At 36.6% G+C, this 23076-nt stretch overlaps 1 protein-coding gene across 1 annotated transcript in view; it reads right to left on the bottom strand.

Moving 5' to 3' along the window:
• The window catches only part of LOC308278955 (fibrous sheath-interacting protein 2-like), a gene marked incomplete at both ends in the record, with an annotated part of 89062 nt that overhangs the window by 17063 nt on the left and 48923 nt on the right, over positions 1–23076 (bottom strand). The window contains 2 exons of the mRNA XM_080718941.1: positions 1780–10928; positions 13007–21698. Of these exons, the coding sequence (XP_080575067.1) occupies positions 1780–10928; positions 13007–21698 (17841 nt within the window). The remainder of the gene's footprint in view (positions 1–1779; positions 10929–13006; positions 21699–23076) is intronic.

Here is a 23076-nt window from a genome sequence, read left to right as displayed (position 1 = left end):
ATTAAAAGTGGCGAGGGTAGTTGATTTAAATTTAATGTCTTCTTTCCACTTTCTCTGAGCAATAAAGATATAAAGTACTAATAAAGGGTGTAAGTGAAGAGAACAGTTAACCAAGCATAAGAACTGTGATAGATATTTCTGCAAATGATTAAGCACTGACTCTGAGTAGCTCATTCCCATAGATCTGTATCCAAGGAATTACTTACCTCTAAGTGAAGACTATCTAGAAAATGCTAATGTAAATTTGAAAAGCCAGAGAGAAAAGGACATCTTAGAGCTGGATACCTAGAGACCTTCATCGGGTCCAGGAAACTAAGAATCAAGGAGATTCCATTAGTGTCCTATCTCATAACAAGATCCATAAACGGGACTGAAAAAATACTCATCAATGTATACACTATGAAACTTAGTTTAGTGGGCTTGAAAATAATGCTAAGGAAAACATGATCCTAAGCTATGCTCCAGGCAGGTTGATTTTATAGAACTCTTTTTAGTTTTAAAGTCATCCTTAGTATGAAAGCATGCCATCAATGCAAATTGCTTTGGTATTAAAAAAAAGCATGGAATAAAAATGTGGGTTAAAAAGGCGAAATGGAGGCCGGGCGTGGTGGCGCACGCTTGTAATCCCAGCATTTGGGAGGCTGAGACCTGGAGGATCGCGGTTCGTGGACAGCCTCAGCTACTTAGTGAGGCCCCTTGCAACTCAGTGAGACCCGGTTTCAAAATAAAGAATTAAAAAAATAGGGCAGGGGGTGTAACTCGGAGGTAGAATGCCCCTGGGTTCCATCCCCAGACCCGCAAAAAAAAAAAAAAAACCTTTAAAAAAAATAAAAAGGCGAAATGGGTTATAGGAGGAACTCTAGATGAAAAAGGAAATCCTATAGAGGAGTAAACAAGACAACCTAAATGAGGGGATGGGAGGGGGGAAGAAGGAAAATCTCTAAAACACACAATGTACTTAAACATATGGAAGTCAACCACTAAGCCGAGCAAGGGAAGGAGGGACGGGGAGGGAATGGGGTGGGAATTGAGTAGGGGTTAAATCAGTGATGTGTACATGTATGCACACAGAAGTTTTTTACCCCAATATGATGTATGAATATAATGCACCAATAAAAAAGTAAAAAAAAAATTTTTTGGTATAGCCATAAAAAAAAAAAACACTGGATCATTGTAAGTCCATCTCTGGGTAAAGCCTCATGTGATGAAAGTGAAATAAGAAGAGGGAAATCTAAAGATCTTGTAGTCTAGTGTTCGTTGATGTATGCTGCTAAATAAAAACAAAACTACTGTGAATCTTTAAGTTTGTGGACTTGAATGTCTAGTAGAGTCTGAGTTAGCTGATATTTTAACTGGCCCCTCTGCACTCCTATATTACTATAATAATGTATGTCCATCAAAAAGGACTTTGGGAATTGTAAAAGATTGTATTTCTTCTGAGTTTCCAGATGAGGACTATAGACTCCTTGGTCTAGTTTGCTGTAAAAGGTTATTTTCCTAATATTCTAATTCTTCAAGAAATGATACTTGTCCCACTGGCTAATGAAAACTAGCTTAACACCTATACACAAAGCCATAGAGTTAATGAAATAAGTCTGAGAAGGCAGAACACTGTCCTACATGAATCAAGAGTACTCAGTTGTAGTGGCTGGGCAGGAGAAAACTGACCATATTTTACAAAGGCATCCCACATATTTCTACCCAAGGAAGGAAGTCACAGAAGGGCAACCAGGTGTTAGCAGATATTAATTTCTTTTTACCACTACCTTTTACACTCACCTCAAATGGCTTCATATTCAGTCGTCCAGCCTTGTCCAGTGAAACCCGTCTTTCCTTCTTCCTCTTTACAGCAGTAGATGAATCTGAGTAGTGACTCATTCCACTCACTGATGCAGTTCTCAGTGATTCTATGCTATGTCCGGTTCTAGCTAAACACTCCATTTGCAGTGTTTCAAGAGACTGTGTTTTGATAGAAATAACTCCTAAGTGTTCTGCAACAATGTCTGGATCAATATTGATTGGATGTTTTCCATGGTGAGGAATTATTTTAACTGGAAGTTTGTATTCAGTTAAATCTTGACCTGACTCTTTTTTCTCTAGCCTACGCTCCATCTTAGCAGCATGCTCATGTGCCCTTTCAACGATTCGACCGATATCCAGATCACCAAAGAGATTAGCATGTAAATCTTTTGAGCTAATTGTTTCTAGTGGATAGTTTAAAATTTTGCTAACAATCAAAGAAGCCACCTTTTTAGGGAAGAAGAAATTTGTGCTTTTCATATCAAAATAAAGTTCTTCATGTGTTCCACATTGTTGTAGTACATAATTATACATAGAATCAACAATATGAGAAATAATTTCCTTGCTTTCTGGACTTACATTTTCATCAGGATTAGCAGCTACAATACTGATGTTGTTTCTGGAGATTTCAGCTATTACTGATTTTGTCAAATGAGATGCAATTTTATTTAATTCAGGCTTTGATAGCTGTTTAGCATCTTTGCCTAAGGTACTTGGTAACTTCACTAGTCTAGCCAAGAACAAAGCCAACATTTCCTCTAAAAGTGTGGCGTCTAACACAACATCTTTTTTAGATGAAAGCTTTTCCTTTGACCTAAGGTTGTCAATAATCATAACCACCTTTTCCAAAATTTTCACAGCTTCCAGAACTAACTCCGAACTTGATGGCTCTTCTTCCACTTGAGTATGAAAGTTGGAATTGGAAATTTCCTTCACCATTAAAAGTCCTATTATGTCAGAGAGGACATTGCTATTGCCCATTAAATCTTTATACATTGCAATATGTGAACCGGAATGCTTCAAAACAGTGTTGTAAACAGACGTAACAACTTTTTCAATAGTTGCACTATCTGCTAAAGAAATAGTACATGATTCTTTGGTCTGTGGCACAATTTTAATCTGATTTTTAGACATATATTCTTGAAATGAGTTTAATATTTTTGAGGTTATTTTTTGCATATCAGCATTTGGAGTTGATTCTGGTTCCATATCCACTTGTGGAAACATAGATAAAAGCTTTGACAAAAAATTGGCAGCAATTTCTTCTATTATGTTAATAGGTAGTTTGTAAGGCTGTGGCGGTAGAGGCTGGGGAACCTCGGTGGTTTGGGTAACACTTTTAAGGATATTTTCAACAACACTGTCAACTTCTGTACACTGATATGGTGTTAGCTCCCCAGAAAAATAGGTTTGCAGCTGATTTCCAGCCACTTCACGCACAACTAAATCAACTATGGTTTCTGAGAATATTTTGCAACCACTGGTGACACAATTTTGTATATTTTCTTGGCATTCAAATTGCATCAAGAGATTATTATAAATAGTCTGAGCCACTAACTGAATAAGTTCATCATCGTTAGGGTGTAAGGATTCTATGTACTGTACAATTATATGATCGTCTTTGGAGATCTCCGACATAATTATATTTACTAACTTCATTTGAAGAAAATCCAGTTCAGTGTGCAAATTAGTCTCAGGGATTTCTGGGGTAGTGTTTGAGAAAACTTTTAACAGGAGAGAAGAAATTACACTCTCTAAAAATTCATGAGGCAGAATGATGATATATGGCCAAGCTGTTTGACATTGTTTGCAGGCTGTTTGGGCCACCCTTTCGATCTTTCTTATAAACTCCTTTGATTCTAGAGGCAAACATATGGAAGTCTGAACCTCGTTGGAAAGTAGTACATTTAGCTGATGCTGTACAAGTTCTTCTATTACTGCATTAGCTAGTCTTTTTGCTAAAATTTCACTGTTACTATTTATGTCCTTATAGAGGCAGTCTTGAGATCTATATTCCTGCAAAATATTGCATACAGAGGAATGAACAACTTTAGTGACCAATGTTTTATCAATTGTTGCTGCTTGAGCCATTGAAGGGTCATGATCTGAAGGAGGTTTGTTAGTTACAGGTGATATTCTATGCATGGATGGTATTTTATCTATAATTATCATTTTTATCTCAGATGGTGCTTTATCTACAGATGTTTCTTTCTGCTTGATAGATACTTTCTGAGCTGCTGAACCTTTATCTGTAGATAGAAAGGACTGATTTCGCTGATCTGCATTTAATATTTTAAATTGAGTATCTGAAAACTCCTTCATCAGAGAATCAATCAGTTTCATGGCTGTTTCATAGAGCTCATCTGGATTTATGTCATTGGTTACATTTTGACATTCATCATCAATGTCTGGTGGGGATGAAAAAATCAATTTGTTAACTATTTCAGAGATAACATCCTCTAAAATGTTGGCAGACAAAATCCCAGGGATTTTTCCTGGTGGGCCTGGAGGAGTGATTGGTTTATTTGCGATCTCCTTATCTTCACATTTTTCATTCTCTTCACTGGAAGCAGGAACATTTTGGCTAGCTGAAGTTGTTAAAACAGGTTGTACCAAATCCTTGCCCTCCTCCTGGGTTACATATGTTACTTTATCATCTATAGGACTTTGGGACTTTGAATTATCTCTTGGTCCTTTAAAAGACATTTTTGTAACTTTGCTGCAGATGATTTCAGTAACATTTTGGGCATTATTAGAATGCAAAATTTGTTTGTCATCTGTGACTATGTAAGCTGGCAAATGTCTCCCCTTCTTTTTCACCTTGGACTTTGGAGATGGTAACTCAAAAGGTACATCCTCATTATCTATTTTAAAATCTAGTTCTGACATACTATTTTTCATGTCATTAGTAGCTAGAGAAAAATGTTGGTATAACTCATCATCTTGTCCCTTTTCATCTTTTTTAGATAAACTGTCTTTCTTCTTGATTTCATCCTTTCTAAGCGCAGGACCCAGAGTATCTTTACTCTTCACATTGGTTGTTGGAGAAGTCACTTTTGATGCCTTCTCATTATCTTTGCTACCGGAACTATGTTTTTTATCCCCTTTTTGTGCTGTGCTTCCATCTAATTCTGATTCTAAGGTAGTTACTTTGCTCTGCATAATATTGGTTATGGTAGTACATATTGGCTTGGGGATCCTGCCTTTTTTTATTAATGTCCTTTCCGTTGTGAAATCCTCTTTTTCATCAAATCTCCATGCTTTCAAATTTTTTATTTTGTTTTCCAGGCCTGAGGTAGATGGTTGATCTGGTGGGAAAAATGGGTTCTCCTGGAAACAACTGCTTAGTTTTGGAAAGATGTTATACGGCAGGTGTTTAACTCTTTGGATGATGTTATCCTCATCTAAGAATGAAAAGGCAGAAGACCAGTCTCCTGAAAAGAGTGGCTGAATTTTAAAAGCAGAGATTGCATTGTTAGCTAAAGCTGCAATCATCTCTATAACAACATTACTTCCATCATTTTTCTGAACACTGTTAGGTCCATATATTTCCATGGCTTGTTTATACACAGAATCAGATACTTTATCAACTGTCTCTTTATCTATTGGTGGACACAAAAATGTTTCTTCAGCATTTGCTAGAACTTTAACCTCACTCTTTCTAAATTCCTTTATGAGCATATTTGCAAAATTTATAGCCATGCCCATGAGTTCTTTCTCTGATACTTCTTTGTCCTTAGGATTTTTAGCAATACTTGGGAAAGTACAAAACTTGCGAACAAGGTCAATGATAACATCTTCCAAAAATGAAGCAGAATATACAGAAGCCTGTGGTAAGGATAATATTTTTTCTTTAACAGGTTTTGAGAGTTCAGTGACATAGTTATTTTTAGATAAGTCACTGGCAGATGTTTCATCATCACACAAAAATGGTTGGAGATGGTGCTCTACAATTTCCTTCATAATTAAACCAGCTATTTTCTCGAGACACAGCCCTCCCCTTTGACATGCATCTTTCTGTGCTTCAGCTTGAAATTTATTTTTCTTCATATTGTTACATATGGAGTCCACAAAGTTCTCAATTGCCCCTAACTGCAGACTTTCTGCTTGCTCCTCGGCAGTAGCAAGTCTAATCTCGTGCTCAGAAATTTCTGATATGATTTCATCAGTTAATTTTGAAGCTGCATTCACAAACTCAGAACCTGGTGATACCTCTTCCTCTTTTAGCTTAGTTTCAGTTGCAGATGAAGGGAATATATGTACAAGAAGCTTGTAAACCATATTTTCTAGAAGGGAACGGGGCAAAACAGTGATATGTAATGGCAAAGTATGGCTCTCATCATTGATGGCATCAAGCACATTTCTGATGATGTTCTCATCTTTCAGGGTGGTGTAAGAAGATGTTAATTCTCCCGAAATTAATGCCTCCATCTGATAATCATAAATTTCTCCTAATAGTAAATCAAATATTTGTCTTCCAAAACTTATGATATCACTTTGTATGGCCCTATATATATGAACTAGAGATTTGTAGTCATCTAGTATTTTTTCATAGAGTAGGTTGACTGTTTTTTGAACCATTTCCTTATATCCTTCTGAAAGATACAGATCTTCATCTAAGTTGTCTGCAACTAAAATTTCTGATGCAGTGAATTCTGATACAATCGATTTTACTAATGTTGTCACAATACTAGTCATGTTGACTGTTGTTTTATGTGGATTTTTGGCAGCAAAGATATTATGGGAGAATACATAAAAGATTTTGCATAAAAACTCAGAAATTACTTCCTCCAAAAAGACAGCTGAGTTCACAATGCAAAGCAGTTCTCTTTGTTTAGAATCTCTTGCTTCATGTTTATAAGTTTCATCAACTGTATCTGAAGGAAGCGTTTTATCTCCAGGCAAAAAAGACTGAAGATGGTGGTTAAATATTTCTTTTATAATATAACTTGCTATTTTTGTAACAGGTAGATTATTTATGTCTTTTTTGTCTCTTATAAGGGAGTGGTACATATTTGAATGAGAAATATCGATGTAAATGGTATCTATCATAGCTTGAATATCTTTTTCTGAAACCACATTTTGGTTTTTATTTCCATGTTTAGTGATGCATATTGCATGTTTAGAAATTATTGACATAATTTGGTCAACCAATCCCATAACTATCTTACTAAATTCCAACTCTGAGAGTTCTGGGTCTTCAGCACTGAAGTCCAATGGACATATCTGAGATAAAACCTGGGTAACTATTTTTTCCAAATGTGTATGCGATAATAGGGTGGTATATGTTGAAAAAGTCTGTTTTCGGAGCATTGATTTACTAATATTATTACAAACTCTCTCTGTCAAAACATCAGGGTTGAGATTTGAATATGATTTAAAAGGCAGTTTTGTTGTAAAATCTGAATGAATTTGGAAATCAAGAACTTCAGCCAGGATAACTTTAGTTATTCTCTCAGCCAATTTCATTGTGTCATTGAGAAAATTATCAGGTGGTAGTTCCATTTCATATTCTTGCACAATTTTGCTATACACCATGTCAATAATTTTGAGGGTTACATCTCTATCTACTGTTGGCATATACAATGGATCCTTAGTATTATCTAGGATGAGAACTTGGGCTTTTGAGAATTCTTCTGTTATCAAGTATATGAGTTCTTCAGCTGTTTCCAAAAGTTCTTTTTCTGAATCTCTAATTGCTTTTGTTTGCACAATGCCTAACAGCCTATGGAATATTTTGCTTAAAACCCCACAGATCATATCTTCCAAAAAGGATAAAGGGTAAATCCTGGCAGAAATTTGTTGCTTTCTTGCGTCATTGAAGTGTATGCATGATGGATGTGGTAATGGATTTTCACACATGAATGGATGAAGGTGATGCTGGCAGATATTTTTAATGATAACACCTGCTATTCTATCAATAAGAACATGGTTACTGCTTGTGATATCGTGCTCAATTGCTTCTTGCGATCCAGAGTTTTGCAAAATATTTCTGAATACTGAGTCAACAAGATTCTGAGCTTCATCATCTGAATATACAGATTCAGTCTCTTCATCTTTTGAAAACCGGATTTCATGCTGGGAAATTTTCATCCTAATATCATTGACTAATTTTGAAAAAATTTCATCAAAATTAATTTCTAGTCTATCTTCTAGAGTTTCTCCATTTGGAAGCATGCACAATGCAGAAGGAAAAATTCTACACAATAGCACTTTGATTAGGTCTTCTAAAAATGTATATGGTAGTAAGGTATTATATCGAGAGAAGTGCCGGATTGGCTTGGTAGGTTTACTGATGCCACTAAAGATGTTCTGAATAATATTATCTACTCTTAGAGTAGTACAGGAAGATGCTGACAAGTCTCCGGAAAATAGTGGATAAAAAAGATAATCAGAGATAGCTTCCACAATTAAATTTGGAATAATTTCAGCAAAAAAATCACTGTCTTTGAGTTCTTTACTATCAACCTCAGAGGCCAGCCTGTGCTGTTTTAGAACATTCTTGTAAACTAAATTCACAAGTTCATCCACAATGTCTGTATCTATAGCAGGAAAGGAGTGCTTTGGATCATCACAAAGAATATAAATTTTAGCTTTGTTAAAATGATTATTTATGGAGTTTACTAATATTTGGGTCATTTTATCCATTTCATTCTCAGCACTATAGTTTGGACTGAAGATCTTTGATAAAAGCCTGCCAATGACTTCTTCTACAAATGCATTAGGATAAAACCTCATACTTAGTGAGGATGGGGCCTTGTAGGGTCTTTGCAATTCTGTGACTTCACCAAGAACATCTTTAACCATATTTGATATTTCATTCAATGGAGTCATTGAATGAGGTAAGTCCTCCTCACACAAAAAAGGATGAAGATGACTTTCAACAATCTCTTGAATAATAAGACCGGCCAGTTGGTCAACTATTATTGGGCTTTGGCTTACTATCCTGTTCTGTAATGACACAAGAGAGTCGGACATTTGCAAGATATTATCATAAACATACTCTACCATATTTTGGAGGTTTTCTGTATATATATGTTTATGATCATATTTAGTGAACCAAATCTTATGCTTTGAAATGGCTAACATGACTTTATTTATTATACAGGTGGATAGCTCATTAAAGTCTGAGGTCATTAAATAGTTCTTTTGCAAGCATGAATCCTTGCTGGATAGTGGAAGGAGTTGAGATAGTAGCTTTCCAATAACATCTTCTAAAAATGAGTGTGATAGTATGGTAGTATAGCTTGGCAACTGTTGAACTTGGTATTTAAGTTCTTCCAGGTTATTAGGAAGCTTCTGCAGTATAGTTTCTGCTTTGAGAGGGTAGTATGAACTAGGTATGAGATTTTCTGAAAGGCACAATGGTAGTTGGTAGTCTAAAATCTCTACCAATATGCCATTAGTTATCTGTTCTGCTATTGAGGTAATATCAGGTGCCAGATGACCACTGCAGGCCACTTGCAATTCATATTGCCATAAAACATCATTATAAACCAAATCAACGATCTTACTAACAGTTTCTTTAGAATGTGATGGGAAATACATCCTTTCTTCAACATCTCTTAAAACGGTGACTCGAGCATTATTAAGCTGATTTACCACAGAGTTTACACCTAATATATTCATCTCATTGAGCTGGGCCTCAGTGATATTTACCTTTTGGGCCCACAATGATGTATAGAGGCTAAGAAAAATGCCTGCAATGATTTCTTCCAAAAACGTGGCAGAATATACTCCTATTGCACTCATTGCCTCCTCTACTGGTCTTTGGAGAGGAGGTAGACAAGAGGATTTCCTTGAAAATTGTTTATCAAATGGGGTTTGTCTTTTGGGACAAATCTCCCTGAGATTATTCAGTGTCCCTATTAAAGGCTCATTGTCATAACCTGTGACCCCTACGGAACTTTTAACCTGTCTTGATTCTTTTAATTCCGGGCTTTTTGCTTTCGGTAAACTAGGAAATCTCCCTCTTGCCCTATCCATTACATACTTGTTTGCAAGGACTGGACTTCTCAGAGGTTGCTGTGACAATTTTTCCATTAGAGATTTTACCAAGCTATGAGAAATAATACTAACCATAGATTCTTGATCTAGTTCCTCCAGATATTGCAAAAGGTCTGACATATCATTTTTTTCAAATGACGAGCAAACATTCTGAAATGTGTTGAACAGTTGACATCCTGTTGGCATGTCATCAGAAAGAGTCTCATTTGTAAGGGAATTGCTTGATGTGCATTCTTCTAGAAGCATTCCAACAAGGTTCTCACACAAAACATCCAGAAGAAAAGCTGACTTGGGAGCAAGCCCTAGGTTTTGACTTGGACGATTTCTTGGAGACAGATACATTCTCATTTCTAGTTTACTAGAATCGGTATCCCAATTTGGGCATTTTTCAGGCAAAAACAAGTCTAAAACAATATTAAATATTTTATTGACTACTATTTTGGATTCACGAGTTTTTAGGCTACCAACCAGAGTCCCCAATTTACATGCCAGAGAATTTAGCTTATTTTTCTTTATGAGTTGTTCCACTCCAGGAACAGGAGATGGCTCCAAATCTCTGGGGCCTATCTGTTTTTCCATAGTTTTGGTTTTGTTGCAAATGGGCACATTCTGGCTTGTGAGCATGGAAAGTGACTTGTTTCCTCCTTTGCTGTCAGGTGGATCATTTATTCTTATTTCGTTGGACAAAACATGGATTACTCCTATTAAGAGATTCTGAAAGAGATCTTTGAAGTCTGTTACAGCTTCTTTTGGGCAGTAAATATATTTTGTTTTTCCAGAAGTTATTTGATGCCTAACATCTGCCTTTATAATGTCACCATTTAAAAGAATTTGAATAATGATGTCAGAAATGTTTAAAGCAAGCTGTCTGAGAGGTATTGACCGACTCTCAAACACATGGGAATAAACTGCAATAACCTTGTTAGAAGCTGCATTTTGGCTTTCCAGGGATTTAGGTCTTGCTCCACTGTCTTGGGTGCAAGCTGAAATTCTTGAAATTATATACGAAATAACTAATTGTGTTAGATGTTCACATAATTCATTAAGTGAAGAGACATCTGTACTTCTTAGAGGCCATTTGGATTCATATTTTTTCCTTAGCAGTGGGGAAGCAATAGGACCTTAAAACAGAAAACATTGCTACTTTTAACATGCATTAAGGAAAAATGTGGAACATTCAAAATACTGATATTTTATATATGGATTTCACCTTAGTTGCACTTTGCTCATGAAATAGAAAAACCTAGTCAAGAAAAGAGCTGGGTTTTTGTCAAGTCTCTACTTTGCATTTGAATCCTTTGCATTGGAATCCTTACTTCAGCTAGGAAATTAAGACTACCAGAATTCAAACCTCTAGGTGCCGTTTTCTTCCTTGAATAGGAAGCAACAGAGGCAGAGAAATAATTTCTAACATCAGTGTTGGTATGTTCCTGTTGCATTCCAGGAATCTCTAGAAACCTCATATAACCCTTGAAAAATTTTCCAGCTGCTCAGCTAATTATCCTATTTAGCATATATTAAATTGAATCAAATGAAGCTTCTGATCTTCCACAGTATTTTTTACAAACAAAAATGGCTATTTCAATTGTTCAATCCAATATATGCATGTTAAACATCCATAGAAAGGGAGTGGTGGCTGGGTGTGGTGGTACACCCTTGCAATCCCTGCGCTTGGGAGGCTGAGACAGGAGGATCGTGCAGGTTCAAAGCTAGCCTCCGCTGGCTTAAGAGACCCTGTTTCCAAATTTAAAAATATAAAAAAATAGGTTTGGGAGTATAGCCTGGAGGTAGAACGCCCCTGGGTTCTATCCCCAGTACCACAAAAAAAGGGGAGTGGTGAAAATACCATCTTTCTAAGCATTGGTTTAGAGTACTACACCAAACAAAAATTTACGTCAGGCTCTGGATGACCACTGCTCTTCTAAATTCTGTCCACAGTAATGGGAACAACTATACACTGCAAAAAGAAGTTGGATCATTATTTGACCTCAAGTTACCTATATATGAAGGTCTGACTATACATCATAGCAAGAAGACCTTTTCTTTTGGTACTAGGGATTGAACCCAGGGTGTGGGGGAGACTCTACCTCCAGCCCTTTTTATTTTGAAACAGGGTCTCGCCAAGTTGCTGAGGTTCTCACTAAGTTAAGAAGTCTCTTTTAAAAAACTGAAAAGAAAATCTCTCTTGGAACAAAAATTTTTAAAGGAATTGCCTTTAGAGCAGTCATATGTACCGCACAAGAAAATTGATATCATTTCATAGATAACTCTACCTTATGTCTAACGACATGATCTAATCTCCTGATTTAAATGATGCCCATTTATTTGTTTATTTATTTTGGTGGTACTGGGGGTGGAACCCAGGGGCTTTTCTACCTCCGGGCTACACTCCCAGACCTATTTTATATTTTATTTGGAAACAGGGTCTCACTAAGTTGCTGAGAGCCTCACTAAGTAGCTGAGGCTGGCTTCAAACCTGTGCGATCCTCCTGTCTCAGCCTCCCAAGCATTGAGATTACAAGCGTGCGCCACCACGCCTGGCAAATGATGCCCATTTAATCTCTTCTGTAAATAGGAGAAACTGCACAATCAGCTCTCCAAATAACAATTATGTAAATGCATAGCACATTTTCTGTTTTTACTTCAATTACTTTATTTTTGTGGTACTGGGGATTGAACCCAGGCCTCAAACATGCTCTACCACTGAGCTATACCTGTAGCTCTTTTCAATTTTTATGTTTTATTATTTTTATTTATGGATTATAATTACACATAATAGTGGAATTTCTTGTGACACATTTGTACATGCATGTGACATAATTTGGTCACTTTCATCCCCTAGTACCTTCCACTCCCTTTCCTCTACTCTCCCCTGGTCCTCTTCTTCTGCTCTATTGATCTCCCTTCTATTTTCATATGTCCCCCACCCCTTTTGTTTCCTATTTTTATTTTAGCTTCCACAATGAGAGAAAACATATGACTCTTGATTTCCTGAGTCTGACTATAGCATATTTTCTTTAACATACTGACAAGACAAAAAACCACACATGTAGTTCAGAGCTGCCCCAAATCCAAGGTTATTTTCAGAGAAGCAGCAAATTGCAGCTTCTTGGATATGAGGGTAAAAACAGAATTCTTAAAATTATCATTGATTGTTTTTCTAAAATCATGCCGAGTCTATAAATCATCTCTTACTCACCTGTGGTTTTGATGTTCTTAAAATGTGTGACCACGGATGTAGTAACGTGTCTTGCTACTAGATGGATTTCATTTGGCCCTAGTTCCTCAGCACTGAAAGCAATGACTCCAACCTCTTGAAAAGCTGCGTTTTCCTCTAACCTTGGAGATTTAGTTTTCCACTTTTCCAGTAAAGTGAAATCTTTACTTGCATCCAGGCTTTTGTGTTCTTTTTTGGTTTTATGGTCAGTTCTTTTTTCCCACGTTTTAAGCAGACTTTTGTCGACCTTTCGTTCTTCAGAAATCATGAACAAAGCCTTTTCCTTTGATGCCCAGGGTGGTTTCTTTTTTTCCAGGTTTTCATAAATGTGCACGAGTGAACCTGGAAGGCTATAATTCAGCAGCACATTATTGACTGTGTTTTCTGCAGGAAAATCTATCCTGAATTGAGAAATGGCTGGCTGTGTTTGGTTGAAGCAAAATACTCCCTGATCTTCACCTTCTTTAATTTTCCTGAAGCACAAGGTATGCCCGAGTCCTGGTTGCACAGACACAGTGGGCTTCTGAGAGAGTTTTGATAAGACATTATCTTTAGGGAGATGGATGTTTCCTTTCAGGATTTGACTACAGGGGCTGAGGCCTTGGGTTTCACTTCTGTAGTATGATTGTTTCGGTTCTGATTTGAACTTTTTCATTGGCTCTGTAGTTTTAGTTGTATCTCCCGCAGAGTATCTGATATACATGGGTAGCTTTGAGGAAGCCTGGTCCTTTCTTGTATCTTCCTCTGAATAAAACACCAAGCTAGGTATTTGCAAAGGATTATCTCTGCAGCTAATTCCATTTGACTCTGACCTAGTCATTTCCATCCTGTTTGTAAATTCTGACCAATTAATGCTGTAGGTGTTTTCAGCTCCTTGGAGTAGAGATTCTTTGGGATGATTTTTGATCAGTGATTCATAGAAATGAGTACACTGCTCCATCAAAGTGCTGATAATCTGACTTGTTATGGTATTATCTTCAAATATGCTAATCAAAGGTGGTTCTGCTTGCTGTTGATCTAGCTTGTTCTTAATGATACTGAGGATGTCATTTACAGTGTTAGCAGTATAAGCAAGCAATTCTGAGTGAAATGAATAAAGCTGTCGAAGGGTATCTTGTATGTTTCTCTGGGAAACCATAGCACTGGATTTAAAATTTTCTGGAAACGTTTTTAGTGGTTGTAATTTTGTCAATCTTGTTTTCATTGGTGGGTTATGTTGGGCAGTAAGAAAGTTTTCCATAGGCATTTTCACAATTTCAGAAAAAGCATATATAGAGACATGCTCAAACTGTAGGTCTGCAAATGACTCTAAGGTATTTAGAATGCCTTCAATGATCTCTCGAGCGATTTGGTGGCTAGAGCCCAAACAATTTTTGTCTTTTAGTTTTGAGTTACAGATTGGTGAACTGTTAATGTCACTTGTTCTTACTAGAGATTTTCTGTTGCTTACTTGAGATTCTTTGCTCTCTGTTATGCATACTTGATTTAGGAAGCACAGCTCTAATTTTTCAAACAGCATTTCAACAATCTCATGGCTAAATATATTAATTTGTATTTGGGAATCCCTGGCTGTAGGAGAGGCCCTTTCAAAATTATGGTAACTGTTTTCACCAGCATCAAGAAATGACAGGTTTAAAAGTGAAACAGAGTTCTCTAATTCTTTTGCTTTTATCAAAATTTCACTCAGAACAGTCTCAGCTACCATCAACAGCTTAGATTTTTCATTTTCTATGTCACTCAATTCTGTTTGCCATATACTGAACATTTGTTTAAAAATACCTTCTTTTGGAAATATTTTTTCTAGCTGTGAAGATACATTTTCTAAAGAAAATTGTGTTTCTGGCTTTGCCAGAGAAAGTGGGTTTAAATTCCTCCGTGAAAGTTTGAGTTTATCTGAATGTGAGTCTTTTGTTGGGTTAGCCAAATTGTTCTTGGTAGCATATAATCCTCGAAGAACAGTATTAACTATTTCACTTGCTGTCAGGAGACGATCAAAAGGCAAAGTACTTACTATTGCTCTATTTTGTCTCACTCTTTGGAATTCATTCAGAGTTGTTTCCAGAATATTACATACTATATCAGTGGCATACATTTTTAGTTCTGCAGTGGGGAGTTTTGTTCTCAGTAGGAGATTTTTGGTACTTTCTGTAGACAATAGGTGTTGCAACCCACTGGCCGACTTAGACTGGCTGTCTCGTGGAGTCCTCTCTCCAGGACCAACCTTGGTCTTGTCTTTGGCTTTAACACCCCTGGGCCTGAGCTGTGGTTTGGTTCCAAATTTAGGCAAAGAGGTAATTTTTGATTTTGGTTTAACATTTTTTCTAAAACCTGGCTTTGGGCTGCCCTTAGGACTATTGTTAGAACTGCGTTGCTTCAGAGATGGTATATCATTAGACTGACTTTTAGGGGATGGACTGTCTTCTAGATTCAGCTGGACAAAATTTGTGATCTTTAGGAGAACATTTTGGACCAATTCTTGGCCCACTTGTAATGGAGAGAGTTCCAATAATTTGGTTTGCAATGAGGAAATATTTCTAATGCTTGTGAAAGAATAAACTTGCGATGTCACATGTTCAGAGAAAGCACTTCTTTTTTGTACTTGTTTCATCCCCCTAACCCATGGTGGAGTCATCGCCAATCCATCACTAACAGGTAATTTTTGTTTTTGTTTGCTGCCATTATTTTCATATAAGGATTTCACAATTATTGAGAACATTTTCCCAAACACACTTTCAATGATGTCATTTGCAACACTGCTTATATATGATTGTATGGGTTTTTTTCGGGCTGCTCTTGTTTTAATTTTAGACTCAGATATAAAGTGAGTGGGTTTATTAAAAGGAGGCCAGTGGTCTACATTTCCCACTACCTTTTGATACACTGTGTTTAAAATGTCCTTTACTGCATCTAACAAAACATGAGGTTTTTCCTGTCTATTTTCTCCGTTTCTAAATATTTTTTCTAAAATTCTTCTCAGATTTTCCTCTTCTGACATAATTTGGTTTTTATCTGGGCATCTCCTAAGGAGAGAGAGTTCAGTGTTATCTTTCATCTTTCTTTGATCTGGCAATAATTCAGTTTGTACAGCCAATTGTGTAGAGAGATCAGAATTCTGTTTTGAGTAAATATCCCCATCCTTTAAAGATGGTTTATCATGCAGATTCTTCAGAATTTTGCTGACAGTTTCACTTGCAATGCTGCTTTGTTGGAATGAAGTGTTGTCTGGATACGAATATGCCTTTTGGATTTCTAGGTCAATGTCGCTTTTAATAAGCATCAAAATGGTGCTGGCAATGCTGTCAGCATATTTCTTCAACCTGCCTTGGGATATATGAATTGTGGGTCCATATTCACTATAATTATCAAATGTATAATTTGTGACATCTTGACTGAGAATGGTTTCATTTGTTGATATTTTCAGGATATTTCCATCTGATGGCATTTGATTTAATTCAAGAAATACTTGGTCCTTTTGTTTACAATCTGTAAATTCAGGGCTAATGAAGGATTTTCTACTAGTCTGGGAATCAAGTCTAAGCAGCAAGTGTATTCGTTCTGTGACAAAAGAGTTTAACATATTCAAAATAGTTTTGGTAATAAAATTAGTAGTTTCCTCACATGGGTCATCAGGGACATATTGCTTGGTATATTGTTTCTTAAGGATAGGTGTCTGATTATCATTGGAAAAAGCAGATTTTAACAGAATGTCTTCTCTCTTTCTTGGAAATGGAAAACTCTCTCTTCTCCTTTCATGCATCATGTCTATAGTAGATGATTCTTGATGTTCCATTTTCGGAAATGCATCACAGAACATCAGGGAAAATCTTGTAGAAATAGAATCCTGTGTACTTACGCCAAGCATGACGGCCGAACTGAGGTTTTGAAGGACAATATCCACCATGTCACTAGAAATCATGATGACACGTGATTTAGGAACTAAAATCATTGGGATAGCCTTATTTGCATGTCTGGGGACAGTTCCAGAATTTGCTTTTAAACATCTCCCACCTACATTAGAGTGAACACTTGATGTACTGTGTGGGAAATAATTCTCCTCCAGTGTTTTCTTACAAATGTCACTTAATATGCTTTCAACAGTATCTAGTATTTGAAGCTGAAGTTTTTTTCGATAATCACTTTTATTGAACAGTCTTTCCACAATATCTTCTGGCTGACTTGGATCAGTCTCTCTGTCAGATATATCTTCTACGTGCTTGCCTTTAGTAGATACAATATCTAACATTGTGTTAACAATCTGACTTGTAATACTTTCAGAAGCTGTGTTATTAGTTAAAAATGAAATTTTAATTTCTTTATCTAACTTATGTTTGATTCCTTGTAAAATATTCCTTGTCAGTTGTGTTGCATATATATTTAATTTAGAACTAGGCAGCTGACATATTGAAGCGGTCTTTCTTGACTTCTTATGATTCACTGAATGACAGGAAAATTGATCATCAGAACTTGAAACTTTGGTTGATAACTGTGGTTGTCTGCAAACAGTCACATCTTGCTGTAAAGGTAAAGTCACTGGTACCGTGGAACTGATATGAAGAGAAAAAAGAGACTTTACTTTGGAAGTAACAAACATTTCTAAATTAGTCAGTACTGACTGTATAATATCTTCAACTACATTTGCTTTTGTCAACTGACTAATATTTAATCTGGGCTGAAGTGTACATGGGTTTCTGCCCAGTCTAGTGGAATAAGCGGAGATCTTCTCTCTACTGGTGTATTCAGGAAATGAGAATGCTGGAATGACAGTAGTGCTATACCTATTTCCATATGCATTTCTGTCTATGATGGCAGCAGAGTAAAGTTTTTGAAATATGGTTCTGACAATACCATCTGCAACAATTGTTACTTCTTCTTCAGATACTAAAAGATCTATTGTTTTATCCAGAGTTCTAACAGATGTTTGAGCAAATAGCTCATTGCTGGCATGAGGGATGTCACATAAATGGGACTGTAATTGTTCAATTAAATCATTCTGAAAAATTTTACTCAAAATATTTCTTATAATGGGCAAAACTGGGGACTTTTGTGGCTCTTTGAGTTCCACTTCAATTTTTTTCAATATTCTTTCTAGTTCTTGTTGCTCAAAAGCATCTGATTTCATTTCTTCATCTAATGGTCTTTTCTCTTCAGTACTCTTTTTATCTTCAGGATCTCCTAGATATGATTCTGGTCCAGCTCCCCCAGGAAGAAAATTTCCATAGACGGGTCTGTATCTGTAATTTTCAATCCCTCTGTCTTTTGGTTCATTTTCATTAAACATGTCTGGAAGAATTCCATCTAAAATTAAATTGACTATCTTCTTAAGCATCTGTTTCTCTTCTGGTGGTGGGTTGTGGACACACGTTTCCAAATCTGGCAAGCTCACATTTAATTCGGTTTGAATAGCCTTCAAAATAGCACTTGATACCTTCTTTGTGTGTACCTGTAAAGTAGAATGCAATCGTTCTTCATGTGTTTTAACCTGAATGTTGATGCTTTCACTTTCCCAGTTCATCTTATTGTTCTTTTTATTTCCATTGAGTACAGAACCCAGGGTTTTAAAATTTCTACTGATGAACTCTTCCAACTTAGCAAAAATTGTTTCGAGGATATCTGAAGTCATGATTTTCAATTTATCTGGATACTTTTCTTTTGTGCTCTCTGTTTTTGAAGCAGTCATTTTTCTGTTTTGGTGAGTCACTGCTTGTCTGTCTTTCCAGTCTATATTGGACATCAGACTGGAGATGATGTCAAAGCACCTTCTCATTTCCTCCCTAAGTGAAGCAAGTGTTAGATTGTCAATGTAAATATGCTTGGAGCTATCTTTAAATTGTGAACTTATAAAACTGTTGTTCCTCTCAGTGCTGCATAATTTTGTAATTATGTCTTCTATAATTGAACGACATGTGAGCTCTATGTCAGGCTGCAATGCAGTAGTCATTCTCCAGTGCTCATCACTCTCTCTGTCAGATGGGACAGAATGTAGATGGTCTCCCATGAGTTTGTGTAACATGTCATATAAGGTATCTCCAAGTTGATCTAATATTTGCCATCTGGCACATTCATGAACTTCCTTTTGTCCAGGAGGCCAATGAAAAGAAGTAAATGTTTTTTGGTCAGTGTTTGAGATTTTAGACCTTAAGTCCTTTGAAGAGACTGGAATGTTACTTTCATCTGTCTTTCCACTTAACATCTCACAAATATAATTTATTAATGAATTTATCATAATGTCATTGTTTAGCTTTGTGACAACAGAATCGAATTCTTTTTCCGTGTTAACAAGAAACCCTATATTCTTAAGGTTCTTAGGAGGGTCTCTTACTCGAAGATTTTGATCTTTCTGATTATAGTTCAATTTTCTCTGGATAGCATCCAGGACAATTTTTACTACTTTGGTTGTGTATGTACTAAGCAGAGGTTGAAAAGATGATTTCATGCTAGGTGCAGGCTTTAAGCTGGCAGCACAGCTTTCTGGTTTGAACCATTTTTGTAATTTTGGACAAATAAATGCCTCTAACTTCTTAAAAACTGTATCAGTGATCTCATTGTTAGCATGAGCTATGGGTTCAGATATTGACTCACTTTCTCCAGATTCTAAGCAGGGTTGCTTTATTAGGTCTTTTCCAAGTACAGATAAAAATTTCATCTTCTTTTGACTCCCAAGCCATGTTTCCAAGGGTTCTTTGTTTGGAACATCAACACTGTCTACAGAAGTTTGGTATACTGATGAAAAAGTGGAATGCTTGGTGGTATTGGTGATATGACTTGAAGCCATGTGAAGTATTTTTAATACAGAACCTGCTATTTCTTGAGCTACTATGTGGATTTCTGACCCAGAGAAAATCTGACCTATCCATTCTTGATGCGACAAGTCTCGTGATTTTCCTGAGTTAAAAAGTGAAGCTTCCTGATTATTTTTATTGACCAGGTGACCAAAAGGTACATCTTCAAGCACTTCTGTTAAAATACTCATAATTATATTTTCTGATGCTTGTTCTATTTTATACTTTTCATGTTGGCTGAAAATCCAAATATCTTCATTCACACACGGCCTGTCTTTTAAAATGTCTTTATTATCAGAAGTCTGGAGAACAGTATTTAACGGCCAGTCTTGAAATGCTACTTTGCTTGGACAAGAAGACCTCGTTGTTAAGGTGATACTACTTTTGCTAAGACCAGCATTTCCCCTTGTTGACCAGTGATCAGGAACTCGTTCTTGTAGGTTTTTCTTTTCATCCTTGATAGATGACATCAGTGCATTTTCCACAATTTCATTTATTTCTTCATTTTCATCTTCAGAATAAAGAACCATGCCAGGGACATTAACAGGTGGAAAAAATGGCCTAGGTCTAGGACTATTAGCTACTCCAGTGCCAACAAGCCTGTGGTTTTCTTCAGGGCTGGAAAGACTGCTTGGTCTGGAACATCTACTTCTTTGGATTTCTCTTTTCACTGGCTTCTGATGTAGCTGAGTCAAGATACCATCAAGTAGCTGAAGGATGAACACTGTTTCTTCAGTTGCAACCAACTTTTCATTTTTAAGTCCAACTTGCACATAACCTAGTATTATGCTGATTGCTTCCTCTATATGACCAATCAGAGAAGACTGGGACAAAATGTTTGACACTAAATTATGTATTTCTCCTTTGGTAATCAAACTGGCTGCTTTCGGTTCAGCACTAGATTTCCTCTTGTTGATTCTTTGAAGGAATGTACCTGCTGGTTCGTCTGTATGCTGGTGATAAACAACTTTGGCTTCATGATGAGCAAATTCATTTTGCTTAGAAGATGCAAGGGTCTTCAGATTTTCTAAAATCACTTTAACCATATCTTCTGCAATTTCATTCATGTTTTCCAAAACACAAGGCAGTGAAGCTTCTAATGGTTCTTCACTAGATATTAAGTCTGATTTAAAGTGAACTGATATATTTTCTTCTGAAAATACCTCAATACATTTTTTCTCAACCACATGTTGTAGCTTCTCAAGTACATCTTCCACAATTTCAGAAGCTGCCAAGGAGATAGCAACATCAGTATTCTCCTGGCAAACCAAAACTTCAGCTGTAGCAGAGGCGAGAGTGGGGATGGCTTGGGTGAAGCCAGTCTTCATTTCTTGAAAAATTCTTTCTAAAATCAACTCACTTTCCTCTTTTAGGTGACATTTAAAGTTACCAAAAGAATTTAACTCCTGCATCTCGCTTAAGGATTTTTCTTTTTTATTGATAGACAGCAGGTATTCCAAGTCATCTGTTTCAGTGGCAGCATCCTTAGATTTCTTTGTATCTGCTTCACTGGGTGCAGAGATCTCAATATGTTTCATTTTAGAGGTCATAGATTTGTTTTCCCTCTGACTTTTTATTGCAACGTTTGTTTGTGGTTTTGTTTCTGAAGATGATGGCTTTGAAGATGTAGCTGATTTTTCCCTTGAACTGTCATCTGCCTTTGCATGGGTCTCTGTTCTAACTGTTTTAGTTTGTTTATTTATCAGTGTTTCACTGCATGTGCTAGAGCATATTGAACTAGTTGGAGAGAGGTTAGAGTCAGAAGACACTGGAATTGTATTATATTGTGCCCTTTCTTCATAGTTTGTGATGGCTGGGTATAATATACTCGTTACTGCAGCCACAACCCATGTCATTATATTATGAATGATACTGTTCAGTTCTTCAGAAGTTACCTGAAAGGGAAATGAGCAGGAATACAAGGAAAATCAAATATAAATGTATTCTATGTTAGAGATGGGATCTTACCTTTAATTCCATATGTTAAACAATGAACCGCTAGAATAGTCATGTATATAGAGAGAATTTAAGTAAAGATTTCTTTAGAACATCAAATTAATTTCAAGTTGTTTTATTCTTTATGGCTGTGATGTATTCTTTTAATAAAATTCCCTTTGATTCAAAAGCTTTGGGGAATTTTAGTTTTAAGACTTATTTATTTATTAATTTTTTAGTTTTAGCATTTATTACTGGGGATAAATGGCTTTCTGGTAAAAAAAAAATCCAGGTAAGTGTCTAGGTTCACATAAAACAAATGCTTTGGCAAGAATGAAAAGTGTTTATAATCCAGGAAGTACTTCTTACAAATACAAATCATATTGCTTCTAACTATTTCATAAAGCAAATTTGCAGCCAAAACATTTCTGCGCTTTTGTGGAGATAGTCTCCTTTTGCTTAGGCATCTGTTTATCTAGGCCATGAGGATAAAAGGTCCTCATAGTGGCATGGGTCAGCCTGTGGGTTCTGTGGTCCATCCAGTTAGCTGTCTTCTTCTGTGAACTGGCTGTTTCCATATGTAAATGACAACTGATAATTGGTGAGGATTGATAGACAACAATTAGCACTGATGATTTCGGGAATTAAACAAGCCTTGGGTCCAACAAATTATTCTCAGTACAAACTGCCTCGGGTAGGGAGGCAGAGGACAGATCAGGAAGTAAAGATACAACAATTGAGGCAGTAAAAGAGGGCTGAGTTTGAAATCACACATCCAGAAAGGCTGAGCAGGAGAGGGAAGTTGGAGTTCCCTTTGGTCTGAGAGGATATAGAAACCCAGGCACCAGACTCAAACAACTATTTCATCAGTGGTGAATTGTGCTCATGTCACAGCTTACACTGGTCCATGGGTAGATGCAGAGTATATTTGCAAAACTGCAGATATTTCTGCTTGTTAAAGATATGTTTTGGGAACATACAAATAATCTTGCTTATAATAGGACAGTATTTTTTTTTTAATTTTTTGGTGGTACTGGGGGTGGAACCCAGAGGCTTTTTACCTCCGGGCTATACTCCCAGACCTATTTTATATTTTATTTGGAAACAGGGTCTCGCTAAGTTGCTGAGAGCTTCATTAAGTAGCTGAGGCTGGCTTCGAACCTGCGCGATCCTCCTGTCTCAGCCTCCCAAGCGTGGGGATTACAAGCGTGCGCCACCATGCCTGGTGGATAGTATGTTTTAAGTTGTGTTTACCTTCAAGACAGCCAGGCCAAGAGCACTTAACCTTCTGCAGAAACTCTGTTTCTCAAGGCTGGAGACACAAACCAGATGCCTGGC

Source organism: Muscardinus avellanarius (assembly GCF_963383645.1).
Source record: "Muscardinus avellanarius genome assembly, chromosome: X".
Taxonomy (NCBI): Eukaryota; Metazoa; Chordata; class Mammalia; order Rodentia; family Gliridae; genus Muscardinus; species Muscardinus avellanarius.
Note: the sequence above shows the minus strand (reverse complement) of the source record. Positions and strands in the feature narration are given on the sequence as shown.